Source organism: Bombus fervidus, chromosome 3, assembly GCF_041682495.2.
Source record: "Bombus fervidus isolate BK054 chromosome 3, iyBomFerv1, whole genome shotgun sequence".
Taxonomy (NCBI): Eukaryota; Metazoa; Arthropoda; class Insecta; order Hymenoptera; family Apidae; genus Bombus; species Bombus fervidus.
Genome location: NC_091519.1, coordinates 11,388,797 through 11,413,894, shown reverse-complemented (window position 1 = coordinate 11,413,894; position 25,098 = coordinate 11,388,797). Strand labels below are relative to the sequence as shown.

General features: G+C 34.0%; 2 protein-coding genes across 8 annotated transcripts; one reads left to right on the top strand and one right to left on the bottom strand.

The window, feature by feature from the left end:
* The first annotated feature begins 60 nt into the window (after nt 1-60).
* On the top strand, nt 61-19,024 carry Duox (dual oxidase). 7 transcript variants are annotated; one of them, XM_072022801.1, is made up of 22 exons: nt 61-238; nt 1,718-2,613; nt 2,681-2,876; nt 4,292-4,372; nt 6,057-6,218; nt 9,282-9,469; nt 10,614-10,818; nt 10,892-11,058; nt 11,825-12,061; nt 12,585-13,030; nt 13,251-13,452; nt 13,886-14,212; nt 15,023-15,247; nt 15,363-15,581; nt 15,939-16,142; nt 16,225-16,537; nt 16,726-17,100; nt 17,186-17,403; nt 17,617-18,078; nt 18,187-18,342; nt 18,431-18,559; nt 18,729-19,024. In XM_072022801.1, exons 3-22 carry the CDS (start codon nt 2,795-2,797, stop codon nt 18,855-18,857), a joined length of 4,527 nt encoding a protein of 1,508 aa, XP_071878902.1. In that variant the 5' UTR covers nt 61-238; nt 1,718-2,613; nt 2,681-2,794; the 3' UTR covers nt 18,858-19,024. The 7 variants fall into 7 exon arrangements, with proteins under 7 accessions (XP_071878902.1, XP_071878906.1, XP_071878901.1 ...); XM_072022805.1 differs by lacking the exon at nt 61-238 and having other exon boundaries at nt 1,304-2,613; nt 4,292-4,376; nt 6,061-6,218; XM_072022800.1 differs by lacking the exon at nt 61-238 and having other exon boundaries at nt 1,305-2,613.
* Nucleotides 19,025-19,496: 472 nt separating this feature from the next.
* Mol (dual oxidase maturation factor 1 mol) lies at nt 19,497-25,043 on the bottom strand. Its single transcript, XM_072022839.1, has 10 exons — nt 24,747-25,043; nt 23,721-23,838; nt 22,046-22,584; nt 21,488-21,744; nt 21,294-21,351; nt 21,066-21,200; nt 20,616-20,835; nt 20,296-20,507; nt 19,933-20,128; nt 19,497-19,817 (listed from the first exon to the last, which is right to left on the bottom strand). The coding sequence occupies exons 4-10, from the start codon at nt 21,650-21,652 to the stop codon at nt 19,637-19,639; spliced, it is 1,167 nt and encodes a 388-aa protein (XP_071878940.1). The 5' UTR covers nt 21,653-21,744; nt 22,046-22,584; nt 23,721-23,838; nt 24,747-25,043; the 3' UTR covers nt 19,497-19,636.
* Nucleotides 25,044-25,098: the final 55 nt, after the last annotated feature.

The window sequence follows — 25,098 nt, the reverse complement described above, 5'->3', positions numbered from 1 at the left end:
AATTTGAAGACTATTGGTAAACGGTCTGTGATTCATCATAGAAAAGATGAAGAAGCTTTCTGGAAGGGAGCGGTCAAGCAGAGAAGAACGGTGCTTAGCATGACATATACTCTTAATAAGGAATATGCCTGTCTGATCTCCTTCTCGAAATGCAATCGCCTTTGCTGATTCGTGCCAAGGGCGATAAAAATCGCCCGGTTGCAGAAGTGCGAGATCTCTTCGCAAGTTGACTCATTCTGTGCGTGTCTTCTTCGAGAAGCTTAACTTTTCTCCATTAGAATTATCCTCAATTTTTATTTAATTTTATCCCATTAAAATTACTTAAAAATATTTTTCCAATTTTTCAATATCTTAAATTCTTTTTCTATTTAAATACATAACAAAAATGTGTTATTAGGACTACTCTGCAATTTTTCAATTTTGAAATACATGGTCTATATATAATCTATTACTTAAGGATGAGTATTATAGAAGTTACAAAATCTCGAAGCAAGTCTAATGTCGAGAAATAGCGTTGCTTAACTATTCATTTTTCTAGTCTAACTTTTACTTTAGGTGGTGTAAAATAGAAAAAAAGAACACATCTGTGCGACTGTTTCCATAAGCAGACAAAGAATCTGTAATATTATTGAAATATTGCGACTGTTCCTTCATTGGTAAAATGAAACACCTGTTACATTATATTTGATATGATGTAAAGAATAGGAATTAAATACAGGTTTGGTTTGACATGTGATTCTATATCTTCTACTTCTTGAAGAATATCGTTGATAACTCAGTATTTCACTTCAGTAGTATTGTAAATGTGCCAAGATTTATAGAATGTTTTATAAAGAATGTGATTCTTCATAGATGACGTTATTTCTAAGAAAATTGAAAAGGACTAATAGAATAATATTTACCGATACACAAGAAACTCTAGCCAGGTCTCCGACAATATTTCTCATAATTTTTTCTAGAAGGAATGATTGAAGGATGACTATTTTAATTAGTATAATAAATAATAATATGTATGAGAGGTACGTCTTTATAATTAATTCTAGAATAAACTTCTCTAATTTCTTCTTTTGAGAAAGAAAATCAAAAATTTGTTTGATCAGAGATTCTTATTTTTATGCAAAAAATATCATATTTTTCATATTTTACATAGAAAATTTCAATAACTTCTAAAAGATATCGTGGATTATGGATATGGATTATCTTCAATTCACTCTGTTGATTGATTATTAACACATACTATTGGGTTGGCAACTAAGTGATTGGGGATTTTGTCATTAGATAGTATTGACAAAATCTGCAATCACTTAGTTGTCAACCCAATATACAAGATTTCCAAAACATCCATAAAGAATGAAATTCCAAAAGTACTCGACACTTCAATCTACTACAAAATATTTAAAAATACTTCCAACACCTTAGTACTTTATATATTAATACCAGAACTACTATATTACACCATATACTGTAGAAGTACTATATATTTCAAGACACTTCAGATCTTGTAATACAGTATATATCTATGAATATCAAACTACTATACTATACTGTATATTATAGAAGTATAATTGCACGATACTTTAAACTATTTAACACTGGAACTACTATATTATATCTGTATCATAGAGATACCACTACGTCAAACCACTTACTTCATAATCGAGCAATATCCTCGTGTCAAGGTCACGCATGATGCCCTCTACCCGTTCTCAATTTTCAGCGTCCGGAATCAGAGGAACAGAACGCGGAATGTGAACGAATTCCTGCTAAACGTTGCCATCACCGGCTGCCAGGATGTTCTCTGCCGATGTCCGTAGTCTGAGACGTCCCGTCATCGACCTTGAAACTTCAGGTCGGAGAACCGAGAGAGGTTTCGCCTTGGGTAATCGGTGCCGCGGACTCGAAAACTAGGCCTGTGCCTGCGGTGACGTCGTCTTCGTTATATGTCCCGATGTTGTATACAGTGAACGAACAGTGATGAGAGGCGTGGAGACGACGAGGACGAAAGAGACGCGAAGCGAGCGTGGAGGAGCAGCGAGGAGAGCAATAAGACAGAATGTGTTGGTGAACGAAGGAGAGAGAGAAAGAGGAAAAGAAAGATATGCACAATGTATACGGAGAAGGAAAGAGAAAGAAAGACAGAGGCGCGTTCGCGGTAACGAAACAAATAGGCCGGCGACTTTCACCGCGTATCCAAGAACGGCAACACGACATACAGCGAACACAGGCTGAGCGCTCTTGGCCCAAACCACTCGAGTATGAGGTGTACCCTCGCTCACCAACGTCCTCGAGGGTGGGGGGAATCCTGCTTCGAAGCCGCCAGACACGAGGCATACCCTGAGAGCCAGCGAACGGACCTCGATTCTTTTTCTTTCGCCCGTGTGTCGCACGTGTTGTCTCTATTCTCCGTGGTGGCCCGGCTACGACCTCACTGTGCCTTCATCCACCATACAGAAAGTGTCTTTTCGTTGATCTCCGCTGTTTTGATATCTCTTTCTTTTTTTTTTGTACAGTATATGACCAAAAATTGGATAACGTTCGAGTCAGCTTGTCGCGTACCGAAGTGTGTGTCACCTTGCACGCCTTCCTTGTAGCCATTCCTCCTTTGAATAGATAGTAAGTACACAAGCGGATAGTTATACACAGCCGGAGGATATTTCATACGAAGCATGCATTCCCGCAGTCGACTCTGAACAGAAAGCATCGAGTAGTGCGGCAGTTTTTGTGCGCCAAGAGAGGAACAAAGTGGTGATCAATCGTTGAAAGAAATGCACGGGTGCGTGTTGTTACGCTGACGATGACACGACGACGACCACCAGATTCGACATGGATCGACCTGCTAGTCTGGCTGCTTTTGATCATCCTGCCTGCTGGAACCGGTACGACTCTTACCTTATGATGCTAGATCGCTGCACGCGCGCGATTTCGTTATCCGCTCGAGCGAACTTGGAGCGACGAAAGTGTACCGAAAGTGAAAATGTGGAGCAATGATGTTCCAATCGAGGAGATTTCATTTTGCTATTTTATAGTTGGGAGAACCAGTAGAGTGTTTCTTGATCTCCAATATCAGGAATGAGTTTGTTTTAAAGTAAGGTATAAATATTGATCCGTAGAGGTAGCTAAGAATTTTGAATTGATTGCTGAAACTGATTCATAATTAAGATTGTCTGAAAATGATATACATAGTGGGTTTAATGAGGTACATAAATGGTTATGGATGATTATGGTAACTTTGAGAATGGAATTTATGGATGAGTATGACTTTGGATAAAGTGTCACATGACTGAATAATTTTTAAGGCATAAAGAATTTATGTTTTTTTGAAGAAAAATGCAAATTGTATATAGTTTTGTAAACAAGTGTCTTCCTTGTGATTTTAATAATTTAGTAATCAAATCACGTTAATTTAGTTAATTTGAGTACTGTGTAACATAAGCTTCAACCAAATTAGTTCTGAGTCTTACTTCATCCTGTTAGTTCTACTCTTTTTTGTTTCTTAAGGTCATTACAATTTAATTGGCTTATTCCCTATATGAAAGAGCTTTAAAATTAATTGTACATTCGTTTCTCGATGAATGTACAACTTGGTTGATCGTAAATTAAATCTCCTCCTAATCCCTAACGAATAATGTATGTGCATAGTTGACTGACTGAACGATTATCTTTTACCCGTGATACATCTAATCGAACCACTCCACGAGCAATCCTAAAAATGGTCAAGGGAGCCAGATCTTATTTGAAAAATTTTGTTTCTTTAAATTAGGAACTTTATAAAGGATATTTTATAAACAATAATAGGCAAAAACGATTGAACGCCCCCAAAGAATTTTAAATATTTTTAAATAAGTTCATGATTCCAAAAAACTAACTGAACGATCACAAAAATAATCGAAGCAGATCTCACTAGAAAGATTCTGAATCTTTCCTAAAAAAAAGTTCACAATTTCAAGAAATGAACTGAATGATCATGCCCCGAAATATTAAAAAAATAATCGAAACAGAACTTGTTCAAAATCTATTTCATTTAGTTTTTAAAAAATATATTCGTAATTCCAAGAAACGATTCATAGATATATAACGAATGCTTTTGAATTCATCGTACATGATCCGATCCATGTACGAGTAGTTAGAGATTTCCACTTTATTAATGTCTGTTCTTGGACCCTCTCGTGACACTTACTTTTAACATTAGAAAACTTTCATTTCGTCGAAAGAAGGCTGCATTTCTCGATGCAATTCGACGCTTTCATGTTCATTATGATCTTAGAAAATGTTTTCTTGTTGTTTCTTACAGGAGTTGTGCATAGCTATGCGGATAAACAAAGGTACGATGGATGGTACAACAATCTGGCTCATCCTGATTGGGGATCGATCGGCAAGTAGTTCAAATACTATTGCGTCGCTGTCTTGTTACTCTGTTTAAATCTGTTTCTCTGTAAACAAGTTGGCATTCACAGTAGAATAGGATCAGATCGTTATTATGCGGTAGGATAGAGTCAAATTAGGGAAAAATTGTCTTTTAGAAGAATATTGTAAGAATACTTTTAAGAAGATATTGATAAAATATTGATAATGGAATATTGAGAAATATTGGTAAACTGCGAGGAAGATAGGAGGTTTGGAATTTAAAGAAACTGTTTTATCATTGTGTATTGTTTTGTTATAATTAAATGATGCAATTTAATATTTGAAAGAAATCGGGGACAGTGAGATTGAACAAATTTTCAGTAATTTTGCCTAGCTTTTCGTTAATATTTATCTGTACGTTGTTACATTTGTACGATTATTAAATTTGCATTACAACATGGAAATTGTTACAATTTAAACAGAGAAAGAAGAGAATTGTAGTTGCAAATATTTTTTGTTGACATTGTGATGCGGCTCGAATTGCAATGGCGTGCAAAGCCAATGGCGCGTAGAGTGAAAGGCGAAAAAAGTCGCTATTTTGTTTCAATATAGGCTGGCATAAAATGGCCAGCAAAAACTTTAGCACCGTGAAAGACGTAATCAGCTCTGCCGACAGAAATGTTATGGTTCTTTAAACATGAAAATCGCCGCCCCTCGATTATTATACTAACATTGATGTATTCTATTTAACATGAACGACATTGCTACTAATGATACTTTGAAAAATAAGACGTATACATATCCATTAAAAAGTCTAAAATCACGAGATCATTCTCTTTTTATCTCTCTAGAAAAATAATTAAGTTACAAATGAATCCTGTCAGCGACATTTGTTTTTTTATACCAAAAGAATCTTTCATTTTACGCTTTAAATGTTTGTTACGTTTTTTACGCTAATTTTCTGCCTTGTTTAAACGACACCATATCTTATAAAGTGTTCTTTCCTGCGTGTTAACTATCTATGTACTTCCTGACAGAACGCTAATAATTTAGTCAAACGTATAATGTCGTACGGAGTTCATCGTTTGTGCTAATAGAGTAAGAAAAGAATAACGGAATAGTTAATTTTTGATTCGGTTCTACAGTTCTTTCACAGCAATAAAATATAAGGTATACGCTTATTTAATTTTCAATAGTTATCATTAGATCGTAAATAAGTTATACTAGTTTGGATTAAGCTATTTACCTAATAGAGAGTTGAGGAAGCTCGTAGGAAGAAAAATATACATCGTATTATAAGTTGAGCTGAGAAATTACGAGTTTCAGGAAAGATAATTTCCTCGGGCATAATTGCAATGAATTCAATTCGTAATCAAAAGTTACTATAAAAATGGCATTTAGTTTTCCAATTTTTAAGTATTTTACTTTAATTATTGTTCTGTGTTTTATGTAAAAGATGTCATTAATAACACTTTGCCTGTGAAATATAGAATGAAAATACAAATTAAATGATGAATTGTCGATGGCTGTAACTATGATCCATCGATATCAAAGGCTTTTTAAATAATCCCAGATAACAGGGGAATATTATCCCAAAAGACAAAAGATTTAGCGAAAGTGCTGAACGACAACGCTTTGTAATAAATAATTAGAAAAAGAAAGGAATTGATTATCGGATCATGTCGCTCTTAACACGGTTTGTACATCCGTAGACAGCAGGCTGATACGAAAGATGCCAGCAGCATATTCCGATGGGGTTTACATGTTGGCTGGCCAGGATAGGCCATCTCCAAGGAAGCTCAGTCAGCTTTTCATGCAAGGTGACGATGGTCTGCCATCCGTCAAAAATAGGACAGCGTTATTTGCCTTCTTCGGTAAGAATATATCAATGTTTTTGATCATTTTAAACAGTGCATATAAGTATATTAATCATTGCTCATCGATTGAGGCAAAATAAGTACAGATAAACGTAGAAACTAAATTATAATTAACGCCCTTCACAAAAAATATTCATTCACCAGAAAATAATTCTACAGTAGATTCAATAAAAGGAAACGGTTCATTTATTATTTCACGCTATCTATTCCTCGATCTTTTTTACCTAATCAAAGAAATTAACAAGAATTTCATCATAGTAGCGAAGTCTGTAGACTAAACAATAAGATCGTTTTACATTTACTGCATTAGCATCGATGACTCAAAGAGGATAAACCTAGACAAATTTACGAGAGAATTATTACATTATTAGCATTTTAACAAAGAACCAAAATTACGAGATTTAAAGTATCTTTCGTTTACTTATTGTGAAAAAAAATTTCAAAGATCTTTATAGAAATTGTAAATTTATTTTTCTTTGATCTCACTAAAATGATCAAATTACTAGTATTTCAATAAAGAACAAAAATCATGCAATGTTAAGTATCTTCCGTCTATTACTTTTGAAGAGAAATCCCAACAATTTCTAAAGAAATTTTGAATTATTTCTTTTTAATTCTAAGTATCGGAAAAATCAATACGATTTAATAATAATGTCGTCATACAAGAAAATTGTCACTCGGAGATATTTCGAATGAATCAGGTAATGATAGAATAGCATGTAGAATTACCATGGCTGACGGTGCACGCATTCGAATATCTGTGCACGTTGTTGCGCAAACAGTAAGGTGTCCGGGTGTCGGAATAGAAACGAGTATCACGAGGTGCAGAGAACTTTTTGATCCACTTTTCACGGTAAAATATTCTGTGTAACGTATAATGAAGTGTGGTACACGTTGAATCGGGAATTATTGAAAATAGGGAATAACTGATTTCTATTTAATTTAGTTTTAAGGATTGTTACAATTAATAAATAAAACTAGCAATTAATCTGTGGATATTTATAAAAATTCTTATTTTTATTAAATCAAATTAGATATTACAGATGTTTTAGAGAAATGGAGCTTAAATAAAAATTTGTTTCTCCTTTTTCATTCAAATAATGTTATAACACCATACTTTGGATATTTCGTATAGTTTTGTATATTACGTGCATCCTATACATTTTTTCGAGTTTAATTTTTGTCAGAAATCTATACACGTCCATAGTCTACTAATAAAAATAGCAATTTTATTAAATTTGAGTGAAATTTTAGTAGGGCTTTTGCAATATGTGTGAAAAGGTTCTGTTGAATGTTTAATGATACTTTAAAAAATATAAAAATGTATTCGTAAAAGACTTTCGATGATATGAATTTCTGAAATTCATCAAGCATACGTGCATTTAAATTTCCATTTCACTTAGATTTCTCCGTGAAAAATTATATAGCGATATGCTTATGCATCATATCGTTATTATGTTCATTGTTTCTCTTATCAGTGAAGTATCAATTCAGTATGGAACTATTAATGAACAAACAGATTAATAATGGCATACAAGTACCAGACGTTTTTCTTAGAAACTTGCCGCATTATAATTTATCAGCATATGTACTTACATGGAATTATTCTTCAGTATATTTACATAATAACCCAAAGCTTAAATACGTAGAAGTAGCAAAAATGAAAAATTTTTCTATATTTCAGTATCTTATTATGTATATGTACATTTATGAAATCGTAGCAAAAATAATTTCTCTAAATTAGTTACGCATGTAGAATTAATTATTAGCTACAGATGAAGGAAAATAATAAAGGATATGTCTAACGATAAAGGAAATTAAGTAAAGCGTATATAGAATACTAAATTAGTACGTAACGAACGTAGTATATATATTACAGAGATGAACCTTGGATAGCCAATTGAATTAAATTAAGAAAATCAGCAATCAAAAGAAACATCCAGGAAAATTTCCAGACAATCCAATGTGTGTTTCGTTAAATCAAATTTGACTACGACGATCGCACTTAAAGAGAAACGATTCCTTAAAAGTTTGAAGTAAAATTAATTAAAGCAAATCGAATTAGGAAATTCATTAATTTATAATTAAATTAAATTAAGAAAATTAGAATTCAAAGGAACGATTCTTTAATAATTCGAAATGAGAATGTTTAAGCGAAGAAAACCAGAATTAGTATTATTATTTCTCTCCATCCCTTATTTCTTAGCGTAATTAGTCTGATTTCTGTATATGTTATTCTGTACTCGTTTAGTATGTGTTTTCGATTTTCTATTTCTGGTGTTATATAGTTAACATGGTAGGTTCTCTTCTATTTTATATTTCAACCTAGTTTGCCAGTTAATCTTACCTATGCGATAATTCTTTCTATCGACAATGGTACATTTAATGGTCCTATTGCTGTTATATCTTTAATTCTTTTGTTTGTCCCACTGTATGTATGAAGTTCGTTGCTCTGTTTCCATCGTCTTGTCACAGCTTTTGGAAATATCTTCTATTACGAATCATCGTACATATGTTGCTGACTTCTATTTCCTGTAATGAGTTGGTATCTAAGCGATTCGGTTTCTCTTTTCGTCCGATGTCTTCTAGTTCATTATTCTCAATAGAAAACCAGAATTACAAAATGCTTTAGGTTTCCCGATAATTCGATCTGAATTTAATTGATTTAATTCGAATGAAGCAAAGTCAGAATTCTAATTAGATTAAACTTAAAAAATCGAAATCCAAAGTAGTCAATTGCCCAATAATTCGAAGCGAACGTGTTCGGTCTCACGTCCTCAATTTTGTCCCAAAAACCGTTGCTTAAACCGGAATTAACAAACGTCGAGGAACCAGAGCGAAGGAAAGTGCGGTCGATTCTTGAAAGAGGCGAAATGCAAAAACTGGAACACTCCCCTGAATTCCATCCGTGTCGATTGGTGTTTGCGGCGAAACTCGACAACGGAAGCGACCAAAGGGGAAAAAGTGATCCTTCGAGAACCGGTTGCGCGTTGCAACCGCTTCCTTGAGAAGTAGAACCTCGATCGCTCTTCATCGAACCTGCGTATGGAACCATTTCAGGGCAACTGGTCACGTCGGAGATAATCATGGCCAGCGAAAGTGGCTGTCCCATAGAGTACCATCGAATCGACGTGGACAAATGCGATCCGGTTTTCGACAAGGAGTGCCAAGGTAACAAGTACATTCCCTTCCGTCGGGCGGATTATGATCGGCAAACCGGACACAGCCCTAATAGCCCACGTGAACAGGTAATTTCTTGCTTTACCCGATTTTATTTATTCACCTGATTTATATATTGATAGTTGGGAATATGTGAATGACTTGCGCCGTTGAACTTTGGTTGAACATTGGAAGGCGAGGTTGCCTTGTTGTATTTTTGGGAACGTATAGTATAATATACAATAAATGTAATGATATTTAACTATATATGATAATTATCAAATATAAGAATATGTTATATATTTATTATAGCGTATTTTGAGGGAATTTCGACTAGCAATATAGAAAGAATTTCGAATTTCAATTTAGGTAAAACGTTTGAATCTAATTTGAATTTGACTTAAATTGGATTTGAATTTAATTTGAATGTAGTAGGATCTGAATTTAATTTAGACTTGAGTTTAGATATTCTTGTCTTAATCTGAAAATTCGGAAATTGAATTGTATTTGAAAATTTAAACTTGTATTTGAGAAAGTTCGATCGTTTTAATAAAAATAAAAAAGAAATTTAAAAATATCCAGACAACATATTTTCGATGGATATAAACTTTATTTATAATGATAGAGAAAGTAGTGGTCATTAAGAGCTCCGCAAGTTGTTTCTTGCGCTTCTTTTCAGCGTATCTTATTATTGCGCCACCGGGTAAAGCGTATTGAACATTTTTCACGAGAAACCGTGTCACATACGAGACACAGAAAACTTGTATACGCACCATAATTTCTCGTTTATTTCATTACCTTTTACGTGTAAATTCATATACGTATATATTAGATAATTCCATAACTAATGCTATTTTTTCGACAATTAAATTTAAATTAATGGACTTTGTCGCGAAAAGGTGTATACAGACATACCGAAAATATGGCATTATTTATAATCTAATAATATTTAAATATAAAATTTTGGTAAAATACATCATTTCCAAATATAAAGTTTAATGAAATATGTAATCTTCCAACGTATGATTTTCAGGGTTTAGAAATATTAAAAAATTGGTAAAATTTTCAAATATAAAATATATAATTCCCATATATAAAATATGCCAAAAATAAACATTTGTGTAACATAAAACTTTCGGAGCTTCAAATATAGAATGGAATTTTATTACCAAAGATTATTCAGATATTGGGAAATAAATCGTGAAAAGTAGCTCTGAATACGTGAGGTTGCAGATAAACAAAGTGACGAGTTGGATCGACGGTAGCTTCATTTATTCGAGCAGTGAAGCATGGGCGAACACCATGAGGTCTTTCAAAAACGGCAGCCTTCTCATGGAGCCTACCAGGAAATTTCCTGTGAGGAACACAATGCGTGCTCCACTCTTTAATCATGCTGTTCCGCACGTTATGAGAATGCTCAGTCCAGAACGTCTTTATCGTGAGTTCAATATCTTTTATCATTGTAAGTGACGATTTAAAAAATGTGTTTCATTGTAAAAAATCATATTCAGTTCTTGGAGATCCACGAACGAATCAGCATCCTCCGTTATTGGCTCTTGGAATATTGTTTTATCGGTGGCATAATGTGATTGCTGCACGAATACAACTGGAGAATCCAAATATGTCTGACGAAGATATTTTTCAGAAAGCGAGACGTGTTGTTATAGGAACGCTTCAGGTTTGTTTATTGTATTTAAGTGATTATTAAATACACGCACGAGTGGCTACCTATTTATTATAGATTTATCTAGTTGGATAACTTTAATATAAGTCGCAAACTGTTGACCGAACGATTGTTTTATTATAGATTATTATTGAAAAATAAGATACATATTTCTCAAACTTTAATATACATACAAATTAGAAATATTATTTTATATAACGATGAATTCATTTATTTAAAGCAACTTGTATCATCTTATATCTATTGCATCATCTCCAATCTTATGGAATTTTCTCATAATTATACAGATTGCTATTCAATATAAATTCATAAAGATGATCAGCATCTCCATATTCGATATACACATTACTTAATTCGATTACATATTAAGTATCTAACTTAATTACAACAAAATACAGATGTAACATATACTTTCTATCCATAAATTGTCACTCCGTTGTCGTTGTTACAAGTAATACTATATCATTGTCGTGTAATTGTACACCGTTACTGTAACTCGGTATACACGATATACTAATTTCATACTACTTGAAGAATTAATACGAACTTACTAACCGTAATCCTTTATGAAATCTATGAGTATCGTCTTTATATCGTTTAACCATATTATACTATACTGTTTATTTACTTCATTACTTGTTACGTTTTACGAATATAATAAAATTCGAAAGTAATCCTGTTTTTGTTGCAAATTGAATTTTTAAACTAAATAGAATTTGTCACTAACAGATAGAATTAATTTTTTCTTTTTAAATTGCAGAATATTATTTTATACGAGTATATTCCAATACTTCTTAATGAAGATCCTCCAACGTATACAGGATACAAGCCAGATTTACATCCAGGAATCAGTCACATATTTCAGAGTGCAGCTTTTCGATATGGACACACGTTGATACCACCAGGATTGTATCGTCGAAATGAAAATTGCGAATATAGAAGAACTAATACCGATCAACCTGCGATTAGACTTTGCTCCACTTGGTGGGACTCCAATGCAAGTGGTGTTTAAAAACAAATAGTCTATATTAGATATAGATTATATTTCTATATATTAATTATGAATAAGTTTCAATTTCCAGTAAATAATCAATAACTTTCAATAATTGATAAATTTGAATTTCTAATAATTTCAAATATATTAGGTTGTCCCAAAAGTTTCTTTCGTTTTATAAGGAAATAATAGATGCACAACATTTTTTATTTTACATTACTTTATTGAATTATGTCTGATCTACTTTGTTCTACAGTTAGTTCTACATACCTTTTTATTATATTTTTTGTTTTACAGTTAGAACAAAGTAGATCAGACATAATTCAATAAAGTAATGTAAAATAAAAAATGTTGTGCATCTATTATTTCCTTATAAAACGAAAGAAACTTTTGGAATAATCTAATGTATTCTAAATATCCTCTAATAATTCTAATATTCCAGTTTTTAATATCTTATTTTTATATTTTAATTAATTTAAATGTAATTCCATTTAACTTAGATAAATTTATGTTTCTATATTCTTAGGAAGTTTTAACTAACAGTACGATCGAAGAACTCCTCATGGGCATGACATCGCAAATAGCAGAGAAAGAGGATAATCTCCTTGGCACTGACATTAGAAATAATTTATTCGGACCTATGGAATTCTCAAGACGCGACTTAGGTGCTTTGAACATCATGCGAGGAAGGGACAACGGGCTTCCAGATTACAATACAGCTAGGGCACATTTCAAGCTACCTCGTAAGAAAACTTGGAATGAAATCAATCCGGAATTATTCAATAAAAACCCTTCGCTACTGCGTACGTTAGTAGAAATTCATTCGAATAATTTAAACAATGTGGACGTTTACGTTGGTGGAATGTTGGAATCCAGTGCCGGCCCTGGAGAACTCTTTTCAGCTGTAATTAAAGAACAGTTTCTTCGCTTGAGAGATTCTGATAGATTTTGGTTTGAAAATGAAGAAAATGGGTAAGTGGTGATGATAGCATTGATAGATATTATATTGAATTTATTGTTATATTGATTATATAATAAAATTTTGTTCCATTTATAATTTATTGAAAGAAAAAATTAATAGTAGTAAGATAACGATCCCAAATTATTAATTAGTTGTTTATATAAGAATTTCTAAAATAAATCCCAAAAGTAATATTGTGCACTAACATTTATATTATATTTTATTTTTTAGAATTTTCACAAAAAGTGAAATAGCAGATATTCGTCGTGTAACTCTGTGGGATGTAATAGTAAACGCGACAGGAATACCAGCAGACGCCATTCAAAGAAGTGTGTTCAACTGGGAAGAAGGAGATCCATGTCCTCAGCCTTATCAACTCAATTCAACAATGCTGGAACCCTGTGTTCCACTACAACGTTACGACTATTTCGAAGTAATTATTATTCATTATACTTGGTGGAAGAGATAATTGAAGAAATCCGCTTTTAAAAGTATGTCTTTTAAAAAGAAGGAAACTTTTGTTTTTTGAACTAAAAATGCAATTGAAACACAAGAATTTAAAGAGCGTAGGCGGTGTTAAATGAGCTAAGTTAAAATAAGTCAAATGAGTAGGCAGTACTACAAAGAAGAGACAATGCCAAATCGATATCGTATAGTCCCTCTGTTCCCCTTTACATACGTATCTCAAATTGCATTTCTTGAAACGATAACCAGTTTAATCAATTTCAAAACCTCACGATATCTCTTCCAGCGACAGTCTATTATACAACATTACGTAACAAACTATCTTCCTGGAACTTCACGTTTTCCTCATGTTACCCTATATGTACAAACTCTGAAAACTATGTACATCTACTCCATTACAGGGAAGTGAGCTGGTGTACATATACGCCTGTGTTTTTCTCGGTTTCGTTCCGATTCTTTGCGCTGGTGCCGGTTATGGTCTGGTCAAGCTCCAAAACCGACGAAGAAGACGTCTAAAAATTCTCCAAGAAGCGATACAAAAAAGGAACGATGGTAAAATCTGCGTGGACAAAATGATCGTACGAGAGTGGTTACACGCGAACCATCGTCGTCTGGTCAAGGTAAAATTCGGGCCGGAAGCGGCTCTGCACATCGTCGATCGCAAGGGAGAGAAACTGCGCACATTCGATTTCTGCGACGTGAACACGGTCACGATAGAAGAATCGCAGGTGATTGCGGCAAACTTTTACGTTTTACTTTTAGAAGGAGAATCCAGTCAAGAAATCTTGGCTGAAATTTCGTAATTGTGTAATATTGTATAGAGTTTTACAAAGGAAACAGGTGAATTAAACACATGAAAATTTGTAGAGACTGGTTCTCAGGTTTGGCTGACCGATTTCAACGGGCCGGGTTGATATGCGAAACCCATGCAATTCCACGCTTTCGTGCGTTTAAAAATGTTTCTTGCTTCACAAGATGGAATTACGCTGGTTATTGTTAATATGATTAGGGCAATGTCTTACTGTAGTATAGTGTCATTACCGTGATAAGTGCATTGATTCATTAATGAATTAGATTGCTAAATTTTTTAAAATAATTAAAATAAGAAAAATGCCATTGATTGAAAATTTCAAATATTGTATAGTAGAAAGTAAGTTATGCAAGAATTAATCATTTTTCTCACAATATAGTATTTTACAAAACTTAAGCATCATGAGAGTAGTCAATTTATTGAGTTTCAGTCAACATGTTGATATGCAAGTAGTTATTAATAAAATATTTGTAAATTCTATTTATTTCTCTACACTTTCTAAGTTATGCATAAAATATGTTTCATTAAAAATAATTTTACTAACAATGGTTTAGCGTGCTTGATATAGAGAGCATTCTATACATTATTATTACGTAGAATCAATGGATTCTCCCTCTTATCATTTTCTATTTCGTTAGGTAAACAAAAATTAATATTAAAAATGTTCCTAACATTTTGCATTCTTCGCACAATCTTCTGTACAACATATTAATTGATATTTATTTAGGAAAACGAGAATGGTCATCGTAAGGCGTTGGTTCTATTGCGGATACCGCGAGACTACGACCTTGTCCTTGAACTGGATTCGCTGGCCTCGCGTAGAAAGTTCATTGCGAAACTGGAGGCATTTCTGGCGTCCCATAAGAAGCACTTCACTCTGTCCCAAGTGAGTAGGGACATTATGCTTGCAAAAGCGGAAACGAAGGAACGCCGCCAAAAGAAACTCGAGCAGGTACTTTTTTTGTATTCTTAGTTCGAATCGACTCCTATTTCGCCTTTTAAAGCTTTCAACGTATCACTTCCCGCTCTGTAAACTATGTAAGGCTAGTTTTTTCTTTTTCTGACAGTTCTTTAGGGAAGCTTACGCCCTGACGTTCGGTTTACGACCTGGTGAAAGGCGACGACGATCCGAAGATAGCGACAGCGGTGAGGTCGTTACCGTGATGAGGACGTCGCTTTCTAAAAGCGAATTTGCGAGCGCGCTTGGAATGCGTGCAGACGCTGTGTTCGTAAAGAAAATGTTTAATATAGTCGATAAAGACAGGGACGGTCGTATCTCGTTTCAGGTAAAAGGTGTTGAATTTTGGAAATGGAATTTTTAAGTTTCGCACATTTGTACAATATATTTGTGCGATATATTTTATATGTATTTTAAGTTACAGTTTCTTTGACTAATTAGCTTTCGGTTGATAAATTTCTCATTTTCGTTTGAGGAAAACATTATGTTATTAAATTATACCAATTATTTAATTAAAATTTTAATTAAAATTTAGATTAAAAAGTTTTAACTTAGATTTGTATTAAAGATTAAGCTTTAAAGATTAAAAATAATATATAAAAAGCAATAACCAAAGGCTAAGAATTCATCTATTTTAATAATATATCAAGGAATTAAAACTTATATATATATATCTCCATTTTAGGAATTTTTGGACACTGTTTTATTATTTTCACGCGGGAAAACCGAGGACAAATTAAGGATAATCTTTGACATGTGCGATAAAGACAGTAACGGAGTCATTGACAAAGAAGAGTTATCAGAAATGCTCAGATCTTTGGTAGAAATTGCACGCACAACTAGTCTATCAGACGATCATGTTACAGAATTAATCGATGGAATGTTCCAAGTAAACTTTCAACTCCAAAATATCTATCGTTAAAGTATCCGTTCCAGAACATCGATTGCATCTCCAATATGGTTTCTTTTAGGATGCCGGACTCGAGAGAAAGGATTACCTCACGTACAACGATTTCAAGCTGATGATGAAAGAGTATAAAGGCGATTTCGTTGCGATCGGTCTCGATTGCAAAGGCGCGAAGCAGAATTTCCTCGACACATCGACGAATGTAGCTCGTATGACAAGTTTCCATATAGATCAACTTCCACCAGAGGATTCGAAAACCTGGGCTAAAAAACAGTGGGACGCTGTTTCGACATTTCTTGAGGAAAATCGCCAAAATATTTTCTATTTATTTGTTTTCTATGTCACAACCATCGCTTTATTCGTCGAAAGATTCATTTGTAAGTTTCTTTTTGGTTATTTTAAACTTAAAACTACCAAATCTGTCCGAATATGTAATAAGTTCTTTTTTTAACTTACACTTTTCTTTGCAATTGAACAGCTCTCTGAAAAAAGGAAATATAATAAATACATGCATAGGTGCTGAATATATTTTCTAGGGAAATAATTGAATCGTTCTAAATTCTAGATTATTCCTTTATGGCTGAACACACGGATTTGAGGCATATTATGGGAGTCGGAATCGCCATAACCAGAGGATCTGCAGCAGCCTTGTCTTTTTGTTACTGTCTACTCCTTTTAACGATGTCACGCAATCTTTTAACTAAGCTTAAAGAATTTTCTATTCAACAATACATTCCTCTTGATTCTCATATACAATTTCATAAAATTGCTGCGTGCACTGCGTTATTTTTCTCCGTTTTGCACACAGTGGGACACATGGTGAACTTTTATCATATCTCGACTCAACCGTTAGCTCATCTTCGGTGTTTGACCAGCGAACTTAGTTTCCCAAGCGATGCTCGGTTGACAATATCGTTTTGGCTTTTTAGAACAGTAACAGGTAGATATTTAGCTTAATTTTTATTTACTAAAAATTACTTAATAATCATATAAATGTTTTAAGTAACACTAAATTATTTTTACAGGTTTAACTGGGATCTTGCTATTCGTTGTAATGACGATAATTTTTGTCTTCGCTCACCCAACTATTCGTCAAAAAGCGTATAAATTTTTCTGGTCCACGCATAGCTTATACGTAGTTCTATATGCATTGTGTTTAATACACGGTTTGGCTCGTTTGACTGGCTCTCCGCGATTTTGGATTTTCTTTGTTGGCCCTGCCATTATTTATTCTCTAGACAAAGTAAATTGAGTGATTATTCTATTGTATTTTATTGACTCTATTATTCAGATTTATAATTTTATCATCTAATTTGTCTATTAATTAGCTGCGCCTTGTGATAATTTATTTTCCAATCTTCATACATAATAATTACTGCTATTAATTATTATATTATTATTTTACATTTTTTAAATTAATAAATCCCTTATTAATTATTACACTATTATTTTTAAGATGGTGAGTCTCCGTACCAAATGCATGGCACTGGACATCATCGAAACGGAACTGCTACCTTCAGACGTGATTAAAATCAAATTCTACAGGCCACCAAATTTGAAATATTTATCTGGTCAATGGGTTCGTCTTTCTTGTACTGCATTTAGGTCGAACGAATTTCATTCGTTCACCTTGACTTCTGCACCGCACGAGAACTTTCTCTCGTGTCACATTAAGGCGCAGGGACCGTGGACGTGGAAATTGCGCAATTACTTCGATCCCTGTAATTATAACCCGGAAGACGAGCACCCGAAAATAAGAATAGAAGGACCGTTTGGTGGTGGCAATCAAGATTGGTACAAGTTCGAGGTCGCTGTGATGGTTGGCGGTGGCATTGGTGTCACTCCCTACGCCTCCATGTTGAACGATCTCGTGTTTGGAACTTCTACCAATAGATACTCTGGAGTTGCCTGTAAGAAGGTAATTATAACTGGATTTTATCGTACTCAGATTTAAAAATAATGATATTTTTGCATAATATAAATATTTAATAATACTTATGTTATTATATATTATTATTAAATTTAGGTTTATTTCCTTTGGATTTGCCCTTCTCACAAACATTTCGAATGGTTCATCGACGTGCTAAGAGACGTCGAGAGGAAGGATGTTACGGATGTGTTAGAAATTCACATATTTATTACGCAATTCTTTCACAAATTCGATTTACGCACAACCATGTTGGTAGGTTATTGCACAGTTGTGATTACTTAGTTGGGAAATTACATTTTTATTATATAAACACAAATTGAATTAAATTTCTTTGTTACAGTATATTTGTGAGAACCATTTCCAAAGGCTATCCAAGAAAAGCATATTCACTGGGTTAAAGGCGATAAATCATTTTGGTAGACCCGATATGACGTCGTTTCTAAAATTTGTTCAGAAAAAGCACAGCTACGTAAGTGTTAGAATTACTTTCGCTTAATTAATACACATTGGAATATTTAATCTTAAAATTAAATAAATTATCACGAATTAAAATGAAACGTTATGAATATTATTTAAAAAGTTAAATATACTAATCTAAATTTTTGTTTTAATTAAAATGTACGTCAAATTTGTCGTAGGTTAGTAAGATAGGAGTATTTAGCTGCGGACCGCGTCCTCTGACGAAGAGTGTGATGTCATCCTGCGACGAAGTGAATAAAGGTCGACGCCTGCCGTACTTCATTCACCACTTCGAAAACTTCGGCTAGTCTAATTGATATCATTTCGAGAAAAGAGTAGAAGAAGAAAAACGATGGACTCTGTCGTGAATCTCGTGCAATTCTATCGAGTGTACATATTTATGCGCGTACGCGCATGCCTTATTTATATAACAAATATTATATTTCTTATTTATGATTACAAAAGAATGAAAGAATATTTGTTTCTTCAATTTACGTATGATAAAGTTAGTATTATTAACATCAGCCCTATTGCGTGATATGACATTGACAAACAGGACTGATCAAACTGAGTGAGAGGATTTTCAAGCTCATTATCCTGGAACTCCTACATATCCCTTTGAATTAAATATCTTTTCAACCGCTTAAGGATTGAATTTTTATTTAAATTGTATCAAAAATCTATATCTCTTTTTTTATTAATTTATTTTATTAAATATAATTTGAATTACGAAATGATTCTAAATTTAAGAAAATTTTCCTTCTGGAAATGTCAAAAGGTTCAGTGAGAATTTATCACCTATGTTAATTTCTCAATTAATTATTAGATAATTGGTTAATTAATTTAAAGAGACATCTGATGGTAATTAAGTAAATAAAAGAGTTAATTTAGCTTATGTCCTCAAGCGGTCAAACAATTAAGTTTATCAGAAAAATTAGAAAAGCATATTTCATTGTAGTTACTGTTTATTCCCTTCTTTTCTCCATAGGAGTTCTAGGGCTAAACTTACAGTTTTAAATGAACAAAAACTTCTGTTGAAACATATTGAGGAATTTGTTAACACTAAAAGATTATGTAGCATTTATAATCAGGTATTGATAGGTCTACGTGAAGACGATGGAAACGGATACGACCAGTTGTTCTTTGATGAGTCTTCGTTAGAGTCATGGTGAAATTCTGAAGGCTCGTGTGACGTATATCCTCGATTTATCACACCTTGTGTCTCTTCCTTAATATCGTGTCTATTTTGTAGCTTGGAAGACAATTGACTGAAACGATAAAAATTCCAAATCCATGTAATAAGTTCTAAATCACTATACTCAAGCCTGTTGCTGATTAATTCAACATATCATATAATTAAGCAAACATGAATTAAAATAGAACCTTATTATACGATCACCAAATGAATCCTCGATTTTAGGTAATCTTCGCCTGACGTTCCTCGTATCGAAACTCTCTTCTATGATAACGTGTCTGTCGTACGGCGTATCGTAATCAACTTCCAATATCGTGGAGAACTGATGAGGAAAAATCATGTCTATCGCCGTAATCACCACTCCAGTGAACATACATCCGATACCTAGAAGGATTCACATCCTGAGGATCCAATTTTTCCTTTTTCATCAATCATGTATTCCATCATACATTCAATTCAAGCAACATTTCATTTTCAGGCATTTAGATTTAAAACTGTAGATCTTCTTAACTTAGATTTTAGACTTTAGAGCTGAAGATAAAAGTACTAACCAGCTAACAATACAAGCCAATAATTCCATCCTAAATTAAAAGCAAGAATGGAACCATCGATATGTGCAATGAGAGGCTCGCAAGGTAAAAGTGCCCAGTAGATTAAATTGGTCAGAAGCATACATATCCCAGTGAAGATCATGCCGTAAGCGCCATATCGTGGCACTATTATTAATAACAGGTTCATCATGGCCCAAGAGGTAAAGGACGTCCTAGAAAGAAGCAATTAGTCAACGTATAAATAAAAACGAAAGATACAGTCAGGACAGAAGAATGAATTAATAGTGACTCAATGGCAAAGGTATTTTCTCGAGGCATACCAGAGCATTAGCGACGCGTAGTAGCCAGCTTGTCGATATTTGCTTCCCCAGGAAAAGCCTTCTTGATGAAGGCTGAAGTATTCGGCTAGAGAAACTATAGGAAACGGTGCACCCTGGTTCAATGCTTGCTTAAAGGCACTCGTCATCTCTCCTGTACTCCTCCACCAGAATCTTTCGTTATACTCCACGTCGTCCATTGGATTTTCGCTACTTGGTAGCACTTTATATGGAAATTATTAAAATAATGAAAAGAGAATAACTTAAATGTTAAATAGCATTATATAAGAGTAATTAATTTAAGATGTATCAAATTGTATTTGAACCCGTTTTCTAACAACTGAGGCAAGTCATTCGTAATACCGTTTCACAATTGAGAAAGTGACCTCGAGCAGACAATTGATTTTGGACGCACAATAGGCGACTGGCGGCAGGTTTATTATAGCAACTTACGCCTGTAGGTGATGTTTATATGCATCAGACCGATATATCCTCCGATTTCCGCAGCAGTTTTCTGTCTCGAGAATGCACTGTATGTGCTAACAATGGTCGCGGAACTGGTGTGCCAGGATGATCCATATTGAGCGACTGTAATCATATAAAAGGAATCACATACATAGATATACATATAGTTCAATAGAAAAAAGTCAGTTAATTGCGAGCAAAGTGGACTACACAAACCTTGGATCGACGCTCCAACGAAAAGGCTCAAGGTCACTGTGAGGAACGTGCTAATACGCTGTCAACCATAAAAATTTATAATTATATCAGTAACCAAATAACTAAAAATTATACTCATAATTATATTATTAACTGGAGAATTAAACTTTAAATTTGGGATAAATTAGGGGTAAAAGGAAGAAGGAAGTACTGACCTCCTTTCGTATTCCAGGAAATATGACAAGGAACGCGGTAAAGATGGTGCCGAATATAACGAACACAATCACTAGAGGAACATCTCCCGTGACAGGCGTACGATTACTATAGCTATACAACGTGGGTCCTCCGTCTATACGGAAAGCGTCGAACCATCCCTTCATCTTTTTAATCGAATCTTCGAGTTCCCTTCGACCTTCAGGGAACCGGCCAGTTCCGGTTCTCCTTGCAGACCACTTGGCATCAGTGGCTTTCCCTGAGCATCCATCGAGTATAAATGTAACAGAGAGCAAATCACTGTGAACTTTACCCTTCTGCGCTCTTTATTTTCAAATCAAACGTTTCTATTCTTGGAAAATTTTTTAAGTTCGAGTTTCTCTTCGGAAAATATCTTAAAGTACGAAACAATCACGTGCGACTTCTCGTTTCAAATTTTTCTTACAGATTTTCTTAAAACACTCAAAATCCTTTTTTCAGTTCAAACCAAAGTGAAATTAGGATCACAGTATAAGTAATAGGAAACAGTATAAAGTCAAAGTTTCTAAGAATTTGTGTACCTTAGGTCGCCACGGTCTGGCTACCAGCACCCAAGGACGATTATTGTGAAAGAACGATGCACGATACGGGCACCTGCACTGCGAACATGGAAGGTTCGAAGGCAGCTCGAACACTAAGAGCCACAGTAGGTTAACGGGTCTTCGAAAGCGATCTCCAGGCATGGAGTAGAGGGGACTGAGAGTCTTAATGTGTTTAAGAGGGGAGCATGAAAGAGAAAAAACGGACCAGGTGGGGCTGGCTAACTCTCGAAGGAGTCAGCCACCACCTAGTCCAAATAGAGGAGGCGAAGAGCGACAAAAGGTGTTCTCGATCAGCTGAGCCAGGAAAACGCGGCTCAGAGCGAGAGGTGCGTGTCTGGCGCGTTTTATTTCGGCGGATCGGCGATCGATGATCCCGGATGACGACACGAGACGTGACACGTGAGCGTGGATCGCGTGGCATGCTTGATGGCACGCGGGCGACTTCGACGCCTGCACAGACGATGACGCTTACACCTCGATTCCCGGGGAATTTTTTTCGTGTTTCGTCACACGTACACCTGAAATAAATTCTGGTTAACAAGAAGAATATTTAAATGAATTTACTTGGAGATGTGAATATAATGGATTATGTAATGGATTGCATGGTTGTTTATTTAAGGTATGATTGTTTATTATTAAGAATAACGTTAAAAATTTATTTTATACTTTGTGTTTCGTCACATGTATGCTTAAAATAAGTTCTGGTTAAGAAGAGGAATATCTAAGTGGACTTGGAGATGAGATGATACTATAATGGATAATATAATGGATTGCGTGGTTGTTCATTTAACGTATGAGTATTTATTATTAACAATAACACTAAAAATTTATTATTATTTCGTGTTTCGTCACATGTACGCTTAAAATAAGTTCTGTTAAAAGGAGGAGTATTTGAGTGGATTTACTTGGAGACGTATCATTAGTTGATGCATTGGATTTTTAGATTGTTAATTTAAATTGAATATATGTTTACTAATTGATCATAATCTTATTATTAATGATAATATTAAAAATTTGTTATTACATATTATAACTAATCAAAACATGAACATAATTTTCTTGTAGAAGTTTAAATATAGAAAAGGTGTCATGGAAGTTGCTGGAAATAAATTTTGTATTTCTGTAGAGAATTAAAGATGTAATCTATTCTCTTTAAACGATTTTTTAATGCATAAATATAAAAGAAACTTCTGGAAGAAAATATAATAGCATTATTCCACAAATTTTTGTAAGTTCTTATAAATCTGGAATAATGAGACAAATGAGTAGGAAAGTAATCTTAAAAGCCAATGAACAAAAAGAGCGATAAGACATTCAATAGTTAATTGAGTTTCTGGGGTAGTCGAGAATGTGTAATGATGTTACTAGATGATCTGCATGAGACTATAATGATTAAACAGAAAGAAAACAACATGGATTTAGTCTCATCCTGCACGTCAATTAAGTAACGTTCATGCTTCAAGTTCAATTAGTTGAAGAGGAAAGAAGCACTCTAATTACTTTATAATTATAAAAAATGAAGATAAACGGTGTCATATACATAAATATATATGTAACTGGATTTCAGGCGCAATTAAAGGTAAGAATCAGTATCGTAGACATCCAACTAGCAGCATTTAACTATTAAAGGAGACTACATTCCAAAACTACATACTCATTATCCAACGGAAGGTCAGTATCATTCACTTCATCAGACTCGTTCAAACCCACTATTCTTCGTCTTATATCTTCCACTAATTTATGTTCTATTTCAGGCTCACATTCTTATTATCCTGAAATTATAATAGATAGCGCTTGTTAAAGTAATAATATGGAACGTTTAATAAAATTCGTAAGCAATTACGGTAGTGTCTATTTATCTACTATGATTTTTACGTAATTAGTTACAACTTTACTTATTTGTCTACACTATATTATTAGTTAGTAGATATTATTCTCTTTATTTATAACTTCTCCTGGTTCATTAATTCTTTAGAAATATATTGCATTATGTCTTCTTTATTCAGATGCATAATTAATAACAGCTTAAAAAACAATGATTTATATTGATAAATTTATTTATCACAAGAACATGGCATAAATAATTCTAAATTTCAAGGTATATATTAAAAAATAATATCTGTGGTCATCACTTTTCTTTGTACTTTATTTATAAAAGTAATTATCATAGCTACGTATGAGACTTTTAAAACTTTTAAGCGACTTAACTGATAAAACAAAGATCTTTCCTACAATCTGAAAACTATTCTATCCTAACAGGTACTGTCATAGAATAAAATTTCACCCCATACAAATTTCATTTTAATCTGATCGTCTCGCGATGGTACATCACAATATTATTTATAACCGTTGCAAACAATATCTTTTTGCTTCTCATCTAATACTAATATTCTAATTAACATTTTACATTTTTATCTAATAGTAATAAAACCTGTATTCGTTTGACATCATTGATTTCTAAATTAAAAAGAATAATCTTGCGCGAAACAACAGCCATGACATAATTAATTTAATTAATTGTAATTTCGTTTAACGACAGCTTTTAAGTATTAAAAAGCCACATATCTATAACAAGAACGAAAAGCTTAAATCCAGCACACTAACCGATCACCAGAGTAATATTTCTAATCGAGCCATAGAAACTCGTCAACGCGGACAAGCTCTCGAACCGAACTCTCACCTGACTCACATCCTCCGCTCCGCAATAAAAGCAACCCACAGAATACTGGTCAACGGAGTTACTGGAACGTAAAATCCCGGATACGAGCTACCGTTTTTCATTCATACGGCCACGGCCAGGTGTCCACTCGACTGGTATTCGCACACGCAGCTTGATTATCACGCGCGACGTTCGTTTAGAAGCAAAGAGGAGGATCCTCTAGTCTGTGCCAAGAAGGTGGACCACTGGTGAGCGCGTGTCCGCGTCCGGTACCGGAAGCGTACACCTCGATCCAATCGTCACGACGTACACGATAGCGAGGTATGCGTCCAGGCTGGTCCATAGTGCCGGCAATAACTCGGCTGCTATTTCA